This window comes from Salmo trutta, chromosome 23 (assembly GCF_901001165.1).
Source record: "Salmo trutta chromosome 23, fSalTru1.1, whole genome shotgun sequence".
NCBI classification, from domain to species: Eukaryota; Metazoa; Chordata; class Actinopteri; order Salmoniformes; family Salmonidae; genus Salmo; species Salmo trutta.
The window spans coordinates 24,394,848-24,408,283 of NC_042979.1; the positions used below are offsets into that span (position 1 = coordinate 24,394,848).

At 42.9% G+C, this 13,436-nt stretch overlaps 1 protein-coding gene across 7 annotated transcripts in view; it reads left to right on the forward strand.

Annotated features, from left to right (window-relative positions):
* The first annotated feature begins 596 nt into the window (after nucleotides 1–596).
* LOC115159639 (serine/threonine-protein kinase ULK1) overlaps nucleotides 597–13,436 on the forward strand; it is a 38,536-nt gene continuing 25,696 nt past the window's right edge. For 3 of the 7 annotated variants that reach the window (XM_029709563.1, XM_029709564.1, XM_029709568.1), the window contains exons 1-6: nucleotides 599–1,369; nucleotides 2,156–2,248; nucleotides 2,359–2,400; nucleotides 9,703–9,735; nucleotides 12,253–12,289; nucleotides 13,053–13,247. In XM_029709563.1, coding sequence (XP_029565423.1) covers nucleotides 1,280–1,369; nucleotides 2,156–2,248; nucleotides 2,359–2,400; nucleotides 9,703–9,735; nucleotides 12,253–12,289; nucleotides 13,053–13,247 — 490 coding nt within the window. In that variant the 5' untranslated portion in view covers nucleotides 599–1,279. Of the gene's footprint in view, nucleotides 1,370–2,155; nucleotides 2,249–2,358; nucleotides 2,401–9,702; nucleotides 9,736–12,252; nucleotides 12,290–13,052; nucleotides 13,248–13,436 lie in introns of all 7 variants that reach the window. The other 4 variants (XR_003868925.1, XM_029709565.1, XM_029709567.1 and 1 more) reach the window with 4 other exon arrangements.

The window sequence follows — 13,436 nt, forward strand, 5'->3', positions numbered from 1 at the left end:
GGGAAATAAATACTGAAAACAAGGTTACTCAACCCTGCACCTTAGAGACTGCTGCCCTATATACATAGGCATGGAATCACTGGTCACTTCAATAACGGAACACTAGTCACTTTAATAATGTTTACATACTGCTTTACTCATTTCATATGTATATACTGTATTCTATTCTACTGTATTTTAGTCAATGACACTTCGACATTGCTCATTCTAATATTTATATATTTCTTAATTCCATTATTTGACTTTTAGATTTGTGTGTATTGTTATGAATTGTTAAATATTACTGTACTGTTGGAGCTAGGAACACAAGCATTTCTGCTAAATATGTGACCAATAAAATTTGATTTGATTTGATAGCCACATTAGCAGCTAATTAGCGTTTCATTTTTCGGAGGTAAATACAGGCGAATATATTGATAAAAGTCACCTTGTCCTAGAGAGATTTACATGATTTAAAAGCCTACACAAAACACAGCCCTTTTTTTCTATAATCCCTTATGAGAAAAATTAATGGTGGAAAAACGATTGGAAGCACTTTCCTGTATGACCGCTAGGTTTAATGGGTGAAATGGCTCATACTGTTGTCCTCTATAGTCTAGGAGGTGGTATAGTCGCTACGTGGTTAAATGCAGTAGAGTAGGCAACAACAGAACACCAATGTGACACCTCTCTTTAAAATAAAGCTGTAAATTCGTGCGCCTGCGCAGCATTTCGGGGCTTGGAAAGTAACTGAAGGCTTTGTTGAGACCACCATCGATACGAGGATTGCTCTGCAAAGAAAAAATAACTATTACTCAAGCCCATTGAAAATATTACGAGATGCCGCTTGCCTAATTATCGTGAACTTGCGTTGGAACAAATTACAACACATTATTTAACGGTTTGCAATGGAGCCAACGATTTCCTCCGTATACAAACAAAACCGAGGCTACTGTTTTTAAGGTGGATATTTAAGCTAGCAGCTACCGAGCCAGTCTACATTGGAGTTATTGTCTCTTTGTAAACACTGCGTCAGTTGTGCTAGCTAGCTAACTACCATAACAAAAAAACATGGGACTCGTATATTGTTGAAAGGAGGCCGACTCCTTTCCATTCGTTAGCTAAACATGAGAGAAGAAAATCGATCTTTCTCAGGAAGGCAGCCCATGGCAATCGAAAGACGAGGTGAACTTTCCAGCTGTGCCGACTTCACGGAGGAGAAAGGGACATCCGAGAGAGATCTGCAACCCTGCAACGCTTTTCATTTTACCTCAAAATAAAACCCAGAGGTTCTGGAGCGATGGAAACCGTGGGGAAATTCGAGTTCAGCAGGAAGGATTTGATAGGACACGGTGCATTTGCGGTGGTGTTCAAAGGCAGGAATAGAGAGGTGAGGGGACGATGTGGCATTTTTTTAACGTGTTTTAATTTATTTATCTAGATCTAACAAGATTGTATCAATTTAGCTATTATTCAATTAAGTCTTCCCGTATGCATTGTTCATCATGTTTCTCCTACGTTTGTAGAATTTGCTCTATGTTGTTTTAGTACGACCTTAAATCGAGAGGCCTGGCAGCTGAAGGATGTGATCGTCTGGGTTGATGATTAAAAATATCAACAGCCATTTGCAGATGAAATGTGATCTTTTGAGTCTCATGATGATCATTTATTACAATTAACATAAATTACAGTATTTTTCTTTAACTGTTTGGTGGGTGGGTTTGTGATGGTCTAACATCTAGGCTAGAATTATAATTTTATGTTGAAGTGGGTGGGGAGGGTGTTCAAATCGAGATGAAGATGTGAAATGATAAAGAGGGGAAAAAAATTGCTATTCACAAAGTCCAAATTTAAGTATTGGCCACAAAGGCATGCTGAGACATGTCTGTCCAACAACAACACACTTCATGCTGAGGGAGGATTCTGGTCCATGGGAAAATGGAGCCAAGCCTGCTATACATTCCTCTATATGTTGTCACCATGCCTCTTATAGCTAGTAGGTAACTAAGGATTTAAGTCCTGTGTCCATCGTTAATTCCTTCGCTACCTTACCACTTTCACTCTTTTATGTTCCATGCATTTCAACTATTAACATTCATTAAACAGCCTTACAGGCACCCAGAATACTGTAGTCAAACTGCATTATAATTCATAATTCTTGTTTGTCTGTCTTTAGAAACACGACTGGGAGGTGGCCGTGAAATGCATAAACAAGAAGAACTTGGCAAAATCTCAGACCCTTTTGGGGAAAGAGATCAAAATTCTCAAGGTAAGGCAACCAGTTTTATTTTGATGTAGTATATTCAATAATTCCCATATGTTTACTAAAATTGAGTTTTTATTTGCAAAGAACTAACATTTCCTGTTTATTTCCCCCAGGAACTAAAACATGAAAACATTGTTGCATTGCATGACTTTCAGGTATGTATTATTAAGCCAAATACATTTTTAAGAAATGTGTGGACAGGGCTAGATTTCTACTATGGAGTTTGAACTGCTGTTTACACTAAGTTTAAAGCGTGTCATGTTTTTCTTCCATGTCCCAGTTGTCATATCAGCCAAGTAGAGCATTTGTGCGTGTTGGATGAAATGCTCATTTTTACCCACTTCTGTTAATTTAATCTTTGTTACATCACTTGCTGGTTGTGACCCAAGTTTGATGTTTCTATACTGGGCTCTGGGATATATACTAATCATAGGCCTGTTTATATTGTAACGACCCTGGGTTTATAAGCACGGTTATCGACTCTGCCGCTTGAGTATGCTTTTGGGGCACAGTCGATAGCGTGCTGGACTTCGTGCTAGAAGGTCGAGGGTTCGAGGCCTGCTCCCTGCCTGTTTCATTTATATATATATATATATAAAAAAAAGTTTTAGCTAATGAACTACATTTTTGATATTAATAGTTAAAAAACGGTTTGCCAATGATCTACAGTTTTGTTATTCGTGGTCTTTCTACACATGAAAACATTGACAATCGTGAATACTGGAGCAGCTTCAAAATATCCACATCTTACAACACAAATTGGCCCGATCCAGTGTAGCTTGATCTGTGCTAATTTCAAGACACGTTAGTTCATTTGACGATCCTTTCAGCCTTAAGCAATAACAAGGTCACGGTCAGGTGGAAAACGGTTCCAGAAACTGGAATGTCACATCCCACTGAAGGGTGTTGGTAGCCATCTTTCTGTGGTCCCACTATGAAACCATATGGCTCTGAGTGGCGATGATTGAAGATGATCTCGTACAGGCGTGTTCCAGTAGTCAGAAGTTTGTGTTGTCACAGTGCTAAGCCAATACAGCAGCCTGCCATGTTTACACCTGTCCTCTGAGCCGCAGCCTAGGCAGCCATGCAAACTTTGTGTTCTCAGGTACATGATGAGTTTTATTTGTTTTCCTATGGAGTCTCATAAAACTGGGGATGGTAAGGATTGTAATTTAACCACTGCTACCTAAATCACTTTGCTTTATAAAGTCCTTTTTACATCAGCAGATTTCACAAAGTGCTTATACAGAAACCCAGCCTAAAACCCCAAACAGCAAGCAATGCCGATGTTGAAGCACAGTGGCTAGGAAGAAACCTAGTGATGAACCAGGCTCTGAGGGGTTGACAGTCCCCTTTTCGCTGTGCCGTGCAGAGATTATAAGAGTACATGGACATTTTAGGCCAGATCGTTCTTCAAGATGTTCAAATGTTCATAGATGACCAGCAGGGTCAAATACTAATCAGTGGTTGTAGAGGGTGCAACAGGTCAGCACCTCAGGAGTTAATGCCAGTTGGTTTTTCTTAGTCGAGCATTCAGTGGTAGAGTTGTCAATGCCAGGAGGTTTGCCATTATTGATCGCTAAAAATTATTTTTACACCTCTCCCACACTAAATGTACAAAATTTACATCAGAACAGCGATTACTCACCACAAACTGGCAGATGCTTTTTTTTTTCTTTAACAAGTCCGACGTGAAGGACATACTGCTTTCCCGGGAACAGGCCCAAATCCCTGTCATTTGCGTGAAGAGAAGACAGAGAAAAAGAGGACAGAGGTCAGGCAGCCTTCTGAGAATTCATAGGCGATCAAATAAACCCCCACTGCCTTCCGTTCTACTAGTTAACATGCAATCATTGGAAAATAAAATTGACGACATACAAGGAAGTTTAAACTACCAACGGGACATTAAAAACACATTTCTTAGGTTTCACGGAGTCGTGGCTGAACGACAACAATATCAGCATACAGCTGGTTGGTTATACACTGTATCGGCAGGATAGAACTGCGGCGTCTGGTAAGGCAAGGGGGGCAAACTATGTCTATAGGTAAACAACAGCTGGTGCTAGATATCTAAGGAAGTGTTGAGGTTTTGCTCGCATGAGGTAGAGTATCTCATGATAAGCTGTAGACCACACTATCTACCTAGAGAGTTTTCATCTGTATTTTTCGTAGCTGTCTACATACCACCACAGACTGATGCTGGCACTAAGCACATTCAATGAGCTGTAGTCTACCATAAGCAATCAGGAAACCGCTCATCCAGAGGCGGCGCTCCTAGTGGTCAGGGACTTTAATGCAGGGAAACTAATGTGCAACCAGAGGGGGAAAAACTCTGGACTGCCTTTGCTCCACAAACAAAGACGCGTACAAAGCTCTCCCTCACCCTCCATTTGGCAGATCTGACCATAACTCCATCCTCCTGATTCCTGCTTAAAAGCAAATATTAAAGCAGGAATCACCAGTGACTCGGTCAATAAATAAGTGGTCAGATGAAGCAGATGCTAAGCAACAGGACTGTTTTGCTAGCACTGTTTTGCTATGTTCCAGGATTCTTCCGATGGCATTGAGGAGTACACCACATCAGGCATTGGCTTCATCAATAAGTGCATCGATGACGTTGTCCCCACAGTGACCGTACGTACATGCCATGGATTACAGGCAACATCAGCACTGAGCTAAACGCTAGAGCTGCTGCTTTCAAGGAGCGGGACTCTAACCCGGAAGCTTATAAGAAATCCCGCTATGCCCTCCGATGAACCATCAAACAGGCAACGCGTCAATACAGGACTAAGATCTAATCGTACTACACCGGCTCAGAAGCTTGTCGGATGTGGCAGGGCTTGTAAACCATTACACTACAAAGGGAAGCCCAGCCGAGAGCTGCCCAGTGACACGAGCCTACCAGATGAGCTAAACTACTTCTATGCTCGCTTCGAGGCAAATAACACTGAAACAATCATGAGAGCACCAGCTGTTCCGGACGACTGTATGATCACACTCTCTGTAGCCGATGTGAGTAAGTCCTTTTAAATGGGTCAGCATTTCACAAGGCCGCAGGGCCAGACGGATTACCAGGACGTGTACAGCGAGCATGCGCTGACCAACTGGCAAGTGTCTTCACTGACCTTTTTAACCTCTCCCTGGCCTAGTCTGTAACACATGTTTTAAGCAGACCACCATAGTCCCTGTGCCCAAGAACACTAAGGTAACCTGCCTAAATGACTGCCGACCGTAGCACTCACATCTGTAGCCATGAAGTGCTTTGAAAGGCTGGTCATGGCCCACATCAACACCATTATCCCAGAAACCCTAGACCCACTCCAATTTGCAGATCCACAGATGATGCAATCTCTATTGCACTCCACACTGCCCTTTCCCACCTGGACAAAAGGAACACCTATGTGAGAATGCTGTTAATTGACTACAGCTCAGCATTCAGCACCATAGTGCCCTCAAATCTCATCAATTAGCTAAGGACCCTGGGACTAAACACCTCCCTCTGCAACTGGATCCTGGACTTTGACGGGCCGCCCCCAGGTGGTAAGGGTAGGTAACAACACATCTGCCATGCTGATCCTCATCACGGGAGCCCCTCAGGGGTGTGTGCTCAGTCCCCTCCTGTACTCCCTGTTCACTCATTACTGCACGTGCAGGCACGACTCCAACACCATTATTAAGATTTCCGATGACACAACAGTGGTAGGCCTGATCACAGACAACGACGAAACAGCCTATAGGGAGGTCAGAGACCTGGCCATGTGGTGCCAGGACAACAACCTCTCCCTCAACGTGATCAAGACAAAGGAGATGATTGTGGACTACAGGAAAAGGATAACCGAGCATGTCCCCATTCTCATCGACGGGGCTGTAGTGGAGCAGGTTGAGAGCTTCAAGTTCCTTGGTGTCCACATCACCAACAAACTAACATGGTCCAAGCACACCAAGACAGTCATGAAGAGGGCACGACAAAACCTATTCCCCCTCAGGAAACTGAAAAGATTAGGCATGGGTCCTCAGAGCCTCAAAGTTATACAGCTGCACCATCGAGAGCATCACTGCCTGGTATGGCAACTGCTCAGCCTCCGACCGCAAGGAACTACAAGGGGTAATGCGTACGGCCCAGTACATCACTGGGGCCAAGCTTCCTGCCATCCAGGACCTCTATACCAGGCGGTGTCAGAAGAAGTCCCTAAAAATTGTCAAATACTCCAGCCACCCTATTCATAGACTTCTCTCTGCTACCGCACGACAAGCTGTACCGGAGCACCAAGTCTAGGTCCAAGAGGCTTCTAAACAGCTTCTACCTCCCCCCCCCCCCCCCCCCCCCCCCCCCCAAGCCATAAGACTCCTGAACATCTAATCAAACCTACATGTACATGTTACCTCAATTACCTCGACTAACTGGTGCCCCCACACATTGACTCTGTACCGGTACCCCCTGTATATAGTCTTTTACTGCTGCTCTTTAATTACTTGTTCCTTTTATTTCTTATTTGTATTTTTGAAAATGCATTGTTGGTTAGGTGCTTGTAACTAAGCATTTCACTGTAAGGGCTACACCTGTTGTTGTTGGCACATGTGACTAATAAAATTTTATTTTATTTAGTACCAAACTTTTTCAATAGCCTTTCAAAACTTTCCAAAACAACAAACTGAGCTCTCCCTACCTCTGCGTTCAACAGGAAGCGACGAGAACACAAGTTGCAATTTCGAAATTTGATTGTGCATCAGCAGTTTTACTCTTATGTCGGTCAATTAGCCCATGTCAGCTAACATTTTTAGGATTGCTAAAATAGTTTAGCAGCCAGCAATCTAAATTTGTTATCATTGTTGAGGCCCCTTGATTTTGTTAGTCTCACTCAGATATCATATTAAAAACTACAAACATTTCTCTCCAACCTATGACAGGATGCGGGTACGCTGACCCGCGAGCAACTGCGGCCCCTTATGAGTTCAGATTTTTTGTGGCCCCCGCCCCCATCAAAGTTGCACATCCCTGATCTAGATCATTAGGCTTGCCTTGTCTTTTCCAGCTTCAGTCTTACTGTATTTCATGCTACAGTATTTCTATAAGATTCAAAATGGACTCGCATCACATAGATAGGTTTTGTATTTACCTTTGCTGCCGTTAACCTCGTAAAACCATCCGTAAGTCTCGGGGCTTACATTCTGTTTCGTTACAGTCTGGTAATTTTCAAGGCTAGGCTGCTGTAGCCCTCTGGGCAAACATACATGTATGTTTGACCTGTGAGGTACACAGTTCTGTGCATGCCTGCGTGATATGTGCTGCAGTTCACTGGGCTCCTTGGCTCATTACTACATGTGACTGGTGTGGTGTAGGGAGAAGAAAAGCCATGCCCTGTGTTAAGCTCCTGTGTTGGTAGAACACCTGGCTGGCATGTAGGCCTACACTCCTCTAGGCACGTAGCATTGGGGAGGAGCGCTGTATTCATCGATTTCTATTGTATGCTGGTTGTCATAAACAGGAGATGTTAGCAGGTCAGTAAGCCAAAACCACCTTGGGCAGACATACTGTATGTCTGTCCCTGCCTGCCTGGCAAAGTACAATGGAAACCAGATGGGTGGCTGGGCTGGCTGCTGTCTGGCCAAAAAAAACAACTTCAGAAGCTTTGACTCAGCAGTAGTTAACTCTGAGATCAGCCAGTACTCTAGCTCTGATTGGCTGTTGAAAGAGACCTAGACATGGAGAAAGAGCAGGGTCATCTGTTTCTATGTGAAGGGCTTTTTGAAGTGTGCTGCACTGTCTTGTTTTCATAAGGCCTGTGCCATGGCTGACAAGCTGTTGGTAAATCGTAGAGAGAAAAAAAGGGTTGCCAAGGCTCAGTAATGCCCATCTGTTTTCAGTGTCAAAAAGCAGCCAAGCTACTAGGGCCGGGACGATACCAGTATCGTGATCCTCGTTAGTATCGTGGCAAGGAAACAAAACAGGCTGATTTAACTTTTTTAGGAAAACAGCCCTAATGTTGGAAACAAACATTATGTTGTCATCCAGTGTCACATTTATATATTTTCCAAGCTATGTAGCACACAATATTTGACGGAGCAGGTTTTTAAAGGACCTCAGAGTTTGGTCTGCTTCTTGTTTTAATATATTTTGATACTGGTATCGTCACAGCCCTACAAGCTACTGAGGTGGGTGTAATATGGCGTACGACTCTAATTGTTTGTTTGTGCTTTGGAAGATAATTTGTTTTAGTTTCAGACAACAGACTTGTACGATGTCTTTAACTGTGAACCTCCCTGGTGGTCCAATATTGCCTTTGTCAGCCAAGTCAAGCTGTCCCCCCACAAAAACCCAATTAGCTTTAATGCAGATGCCTCTGAAATGAACGCTCAGACACTGCATACAGTAATTTTTTATTACAGTGCTTTATAATCCATTATACTCTTGACATGCCAACTGTTGCTATGGGGGAAGACTAGAATATAATTTTCTAAATTGACCTTTCCTGTTTGTGTGTCATGCAGGCAGCCCACATATTCATATGGCTCTGTGGCACATTCATGGTACTTCTGAATTGTAATTAGTCAGGTTAAGCCTTGCTCCCAATATGTTCTATGATGAGCTCAGTTCTATTGGTGTGCTACTTGTGCTGAAGGCAGCAGTACTGGAGAACCAGCTTGCTAGATGTTGATCCTCTCCACCTTTAGCTGAATGAGCGCGATGACTCAGATAATCGCTTTAGCATGGTTCACACTTTATCTGTCACAACAGGGGGAGGTTTTGTGTGACCCTCTGAACTCTTGCCTACTCCTGGTCTGCATTAACCTCTGTGACCCCCAGGCAAACACGGCCCATACTGTTAACTCGGCACGGATGGCCCAGGGACTTAGCGGAGTGATGTGCCGTTGCCTCTTTGGTTTGAGCTCAAACAACTTGAAAAGCCAGTAGTCATTGTAGTGGATTATGTCAAAGAAGATGTAACATAACAAACAACTTGAAAAGCCAGTAGTCATTGTAGTGGATTATGTCAAAGAAGATGTAACATAACAAACAACTTGAAAAGCCAGTAGTCATTGTAGTGGATTATGTCAAAGAAGATGTAACATAACAAACAACTTGAAAAGCCAGTAGTCATTGTAGTGGATTATGTCAAAGAAGATGTAACATAAGTTCCAGTGAGTTAGATTTTAATTTGACTAACATACATTTTTTGATTGCATATTCTTCTCTACAAATGTCCCTGTTCAGAAGTCATCCTTCTTAATTTACCCTACCTACTCCAGTGAAGCAATGACTTTTTACTTATGTCACTGAGCACAAGTAGGTATGTGTCTTCATCAACTCCTGCTCCATAACACGTTGTCACAGATCCTATTGTTCCAAGTGGCCAAAGTGTTGACGTGAAAACCTCCGATACCCGGATGTATTGTTTTTCTCTTTCCTTTTTGTCCTCTGCACCCACCCTGACTTGTGTTTGTTTGTCTCACTCTAGGAAACGGCCAGTTCTGTGTACCTGGTCATGGAGGTAAGCTTCTGGTGTTGTCATGTTTGTCTTTGGTCCTTGTTTTGGTCTGAGGTTCACCACAAACACTCCTGCTCTAACTCGACCCTCACTGAGACTGTAATTAGCTAGGTCCTTAGGCTCGCAGGAAACATGAGCATTGGGGAGATAATTAACTTCTGTATAAAGAAAAGAAAAATAAGCTACAGATCCTCGGTTGTGCCTAATCAAATTACAATCAGACCTCAGGACTGCTATTGTGTTTAGTTAGGCTTAGGGTTGAACAATTCGGGGAACTTTCTATAAATTCCCTGGTTTCCCAAAATCCCAGTTGGAGGAATCCAGAGAATCAGGAGGGTTGGTATATGCAGGAAAACAGGAATCCTCCAACATTGATTTCTGGGGGGGGGAGGGAATTTTTTTGGAAGGTCCCAGAATTTTACAAACCTATTTACAGTGGCAAGAAAAAGTATGTGAACCCTTTGGAATTACCTGGATTTCTGCATAAATTGGTCATGAAATTTGATCTGATCTTCATCTAAGTCACAACCATAGACAAACAGTCTGCTTAAACTAATATTACACAAACAATTATACGTTTTCATGTCTTTATTGAACACACCGTGTAAACATTCACAGTGCAGGGTGGAAAAAGTATGTGAACCCCTTGGATTTAATAACTGGTTGACCCTCCTTTTGGCAGCAATGACCTCAACCAAACGTTTTCTGTAGTTGTGGATCAGACCTGCACAACGGTCAGAAGAAATTTTGGACCATTCCTCTTTACAAAACTGTTTAAATTCAGCAATATTCTTGGGATATCTGGTGTGAACCGCTATCTTGAGGTCATGCCACAGCATCTCAAATCGGGATGAGGTCAGGAGGTGAAGGTGTATTTTCTTCTGTTGAAGCCATTCTGTTGTTGATTTACTTCTGTGTTTTGGGTCGTTGTCCTGTTGCATCACCCAACTTCTGTTGAGCTTCAATTGGCAGACAGATAGCCTTACATTCCCCTGCAAAATGTATTGGTAAACTTGGGAAGTCATTTTTCTGTTGATGATAGCAGCTGTCCAGGCCCTGAGGCAGCAAAGCAGCCCAAACCATGATGGTCCCTCTACCATACTTTACAGTTGGGATGAGGTTGGTGTGCTGTGCCTTTTTTTTCTCCACAGTGTTGTGTGTTCCTTCCAAACAACTCAACTTTAGTTTAATCTGTCCAAGATTATTTTTCCAGTAGCGCTGTGGAACATCCAGAGTTATTTTGCTAACTTCAGACGTGCAGCGTTGTTTTGTTTTTTGGACAGTAGTGGCTTCATCCGTGGTGTCCTCTCATGAACACCATTCTTGTTTAGTGTTTTATGTATCGTAGACTCGTCAACAGGGATGTTAGCATGTTCCAGAGATTTCTGTAAGTCTTTAGCTGACACTCTAGGATTCTTCTTAACCTCATTGAGCAATCTGCGCTGTGCTCTTGCAGTCATCTTTGCAGTTTCTCCATTTATAGACTATTTGTTTTACCGTGGACTGATGAACATCAAGGCTTTTAGAGGTACTTTTGTAACCCTTTCCAGCTTTATTCAAGTCAACAATTCTTAATCTCTCTTGTTCGAGGCATGGTTCACGTCATGCAATGCTTCTTGAGAATAGCAAACTCAAGTTTTGTGAGGGTTTTTATAGAGCAGGGCAGCTCAAACCAACATCTCCAATCTCGTCTCATTGATTGGACTCCAGGTTAGCTGAACCCTGACTCCAATTAGCTTTTGGTGAAGTCAATAGCCTAGGGGTTCACATACTTTTTACAACCTACACCGTGAATGTTTAAATGATGTATTCAATATAGACAAGAAAAATACAATAATTTGTGTGTTATTAGTATAAGCACATTGTTTGTCTATGGTTGTGACTTAGATGAAGATTTTATTTTTATGACCAATTTATGCAGAAATCCAGGTAATTCCAAAAGGTTCACATTCTTTTTCTTGCCACTGTAGGCTAGTAGGTTTCATGGGTTCCATTGGGTCATGTCAACTTAACCACCCTCCATCTATGAGGGTTCTGACTAAACACCTCAGTAGTTTAACAAAATAAAAGAGACCCAATTCCTGCTGAACTCAACTTGACTGATTTTCTAGCTTTCTTGTTAAAAGGGAACTTGTATGTCTTACAGAGTGAAGTGGCACAAGACAAAACCTTTTCAGGGTTACACAAAGGAGTCAAAAGACCTCCTGTTGTCCAAACTTACCCCACCCAATGACCAGGCTTCATTCATATTAATACTGCACCGTCAGTGTCATTCAGTTAGCCGCCACCCCTCTCTCTCTCACACACACCTCCTTAGTGAGGAGTATTATGTATCTATCCCAATTAGGGCTGTCCCCGACTAAAACTTTGTACATCTGGTTAAAAAATGTAATTTGATTGAGGATAATGTCAGACATTTAAAGCCTTAATAATGTTTCTTCAGCAATTCAACCTGTGTGTTGCTCTCTGCTGATTGTATGTCTCCTAATGTCATTCCCTTTCATCTCTATCTTTCTCTAGTACTGCAATGGTGGGGACCTGGCGGACTATCTCCACTGTAAGTGGACTATTTCATCTGTCAAAAGCCCAGAGAAGCTCTCATTAGAATTGCTTGCTTTCCTTCAGTTGGGCCTCTGTAGCACATAGTGTGGCAAATTCAGTGGGGGAAGGTTTCAGAGCACACAATGAAATGGGGGAAGGTTTCAGAGCACACAGTGACTGGAGCCAGCTTGTGTGTGGAAAAAGCTGGGTATAATGAAAGTCACCTAGAGCATCAAGGCAGAGTTTTAGAGTATGTTGGCAAAGTGAAAATGATAGCAGGGATGATGTAATGAGTGTGTGGGCTGAAACAACCAGGCCTCTGAATTTAGCACAGGAAGTTTAGGCCCTCCCTAGGCTGCTTGTTTATTTAGATTCCAGTCCCAGGCTACAGAGAAGCTGTGTTTTCATAGGCTGCTGGGGAACAGGTCTAGTGTTTCTGTTAGGATGCAAGGGGGGCACACTGTCTGACTTCCACAGACGACTGAGGGGGAGGGAGGGATTCCGACACCATCTCTGGGCCAGGGAAGTGATTGGAGAGAGAGGTCAGTGGAGTGATGAACGGTGAGAGCCAGAGGAAGGTGAAATGAGAGACGATGCCTTGTCTGGGCTTGTTTTTGCCTTTACATTTGGAAGTGAAATGAACATGCTTGTTATGGTCTGTGAACCACACGACAGTCTAATGGCACCAAAAAGAAAGTTCAGTATTGAAAAAATAACATAATTTACATACTTTTGATAGTCAAATAAGGTTGAGTCTTTTATTTTTCCCTTAATGGCAGTCTGTCCTGTCCCACCCCTAGCCAAGGGCACCCTGAGTGAGGACACCATCCGAGTGTTCCTGCAGCAGATAGCCGGGGCCATGAGGGTGCTGCAGGCCAAGGGGATCATTCACAGAGACCTCAAACCACAGAACATTCTGCTCTCCTACCCCGCAGGACGCAAGTCCCACTCCACCAACACCTGCATCAAGATAGGTATGGGGGGTGTGTGCACATGCTCAGTAATGCATCATATGAATGATAGAGACGTGTTCAATCTTATAGCTGTGAAGAATGAATGAGTGCAGGGCCGAAGACTGAAGAGCAGCATTTTATACATCGTTAGACCTTACTCATATTAATCCCTCTCAAGCCCATGTATCCTGCAAACTGAATTGATTGCCT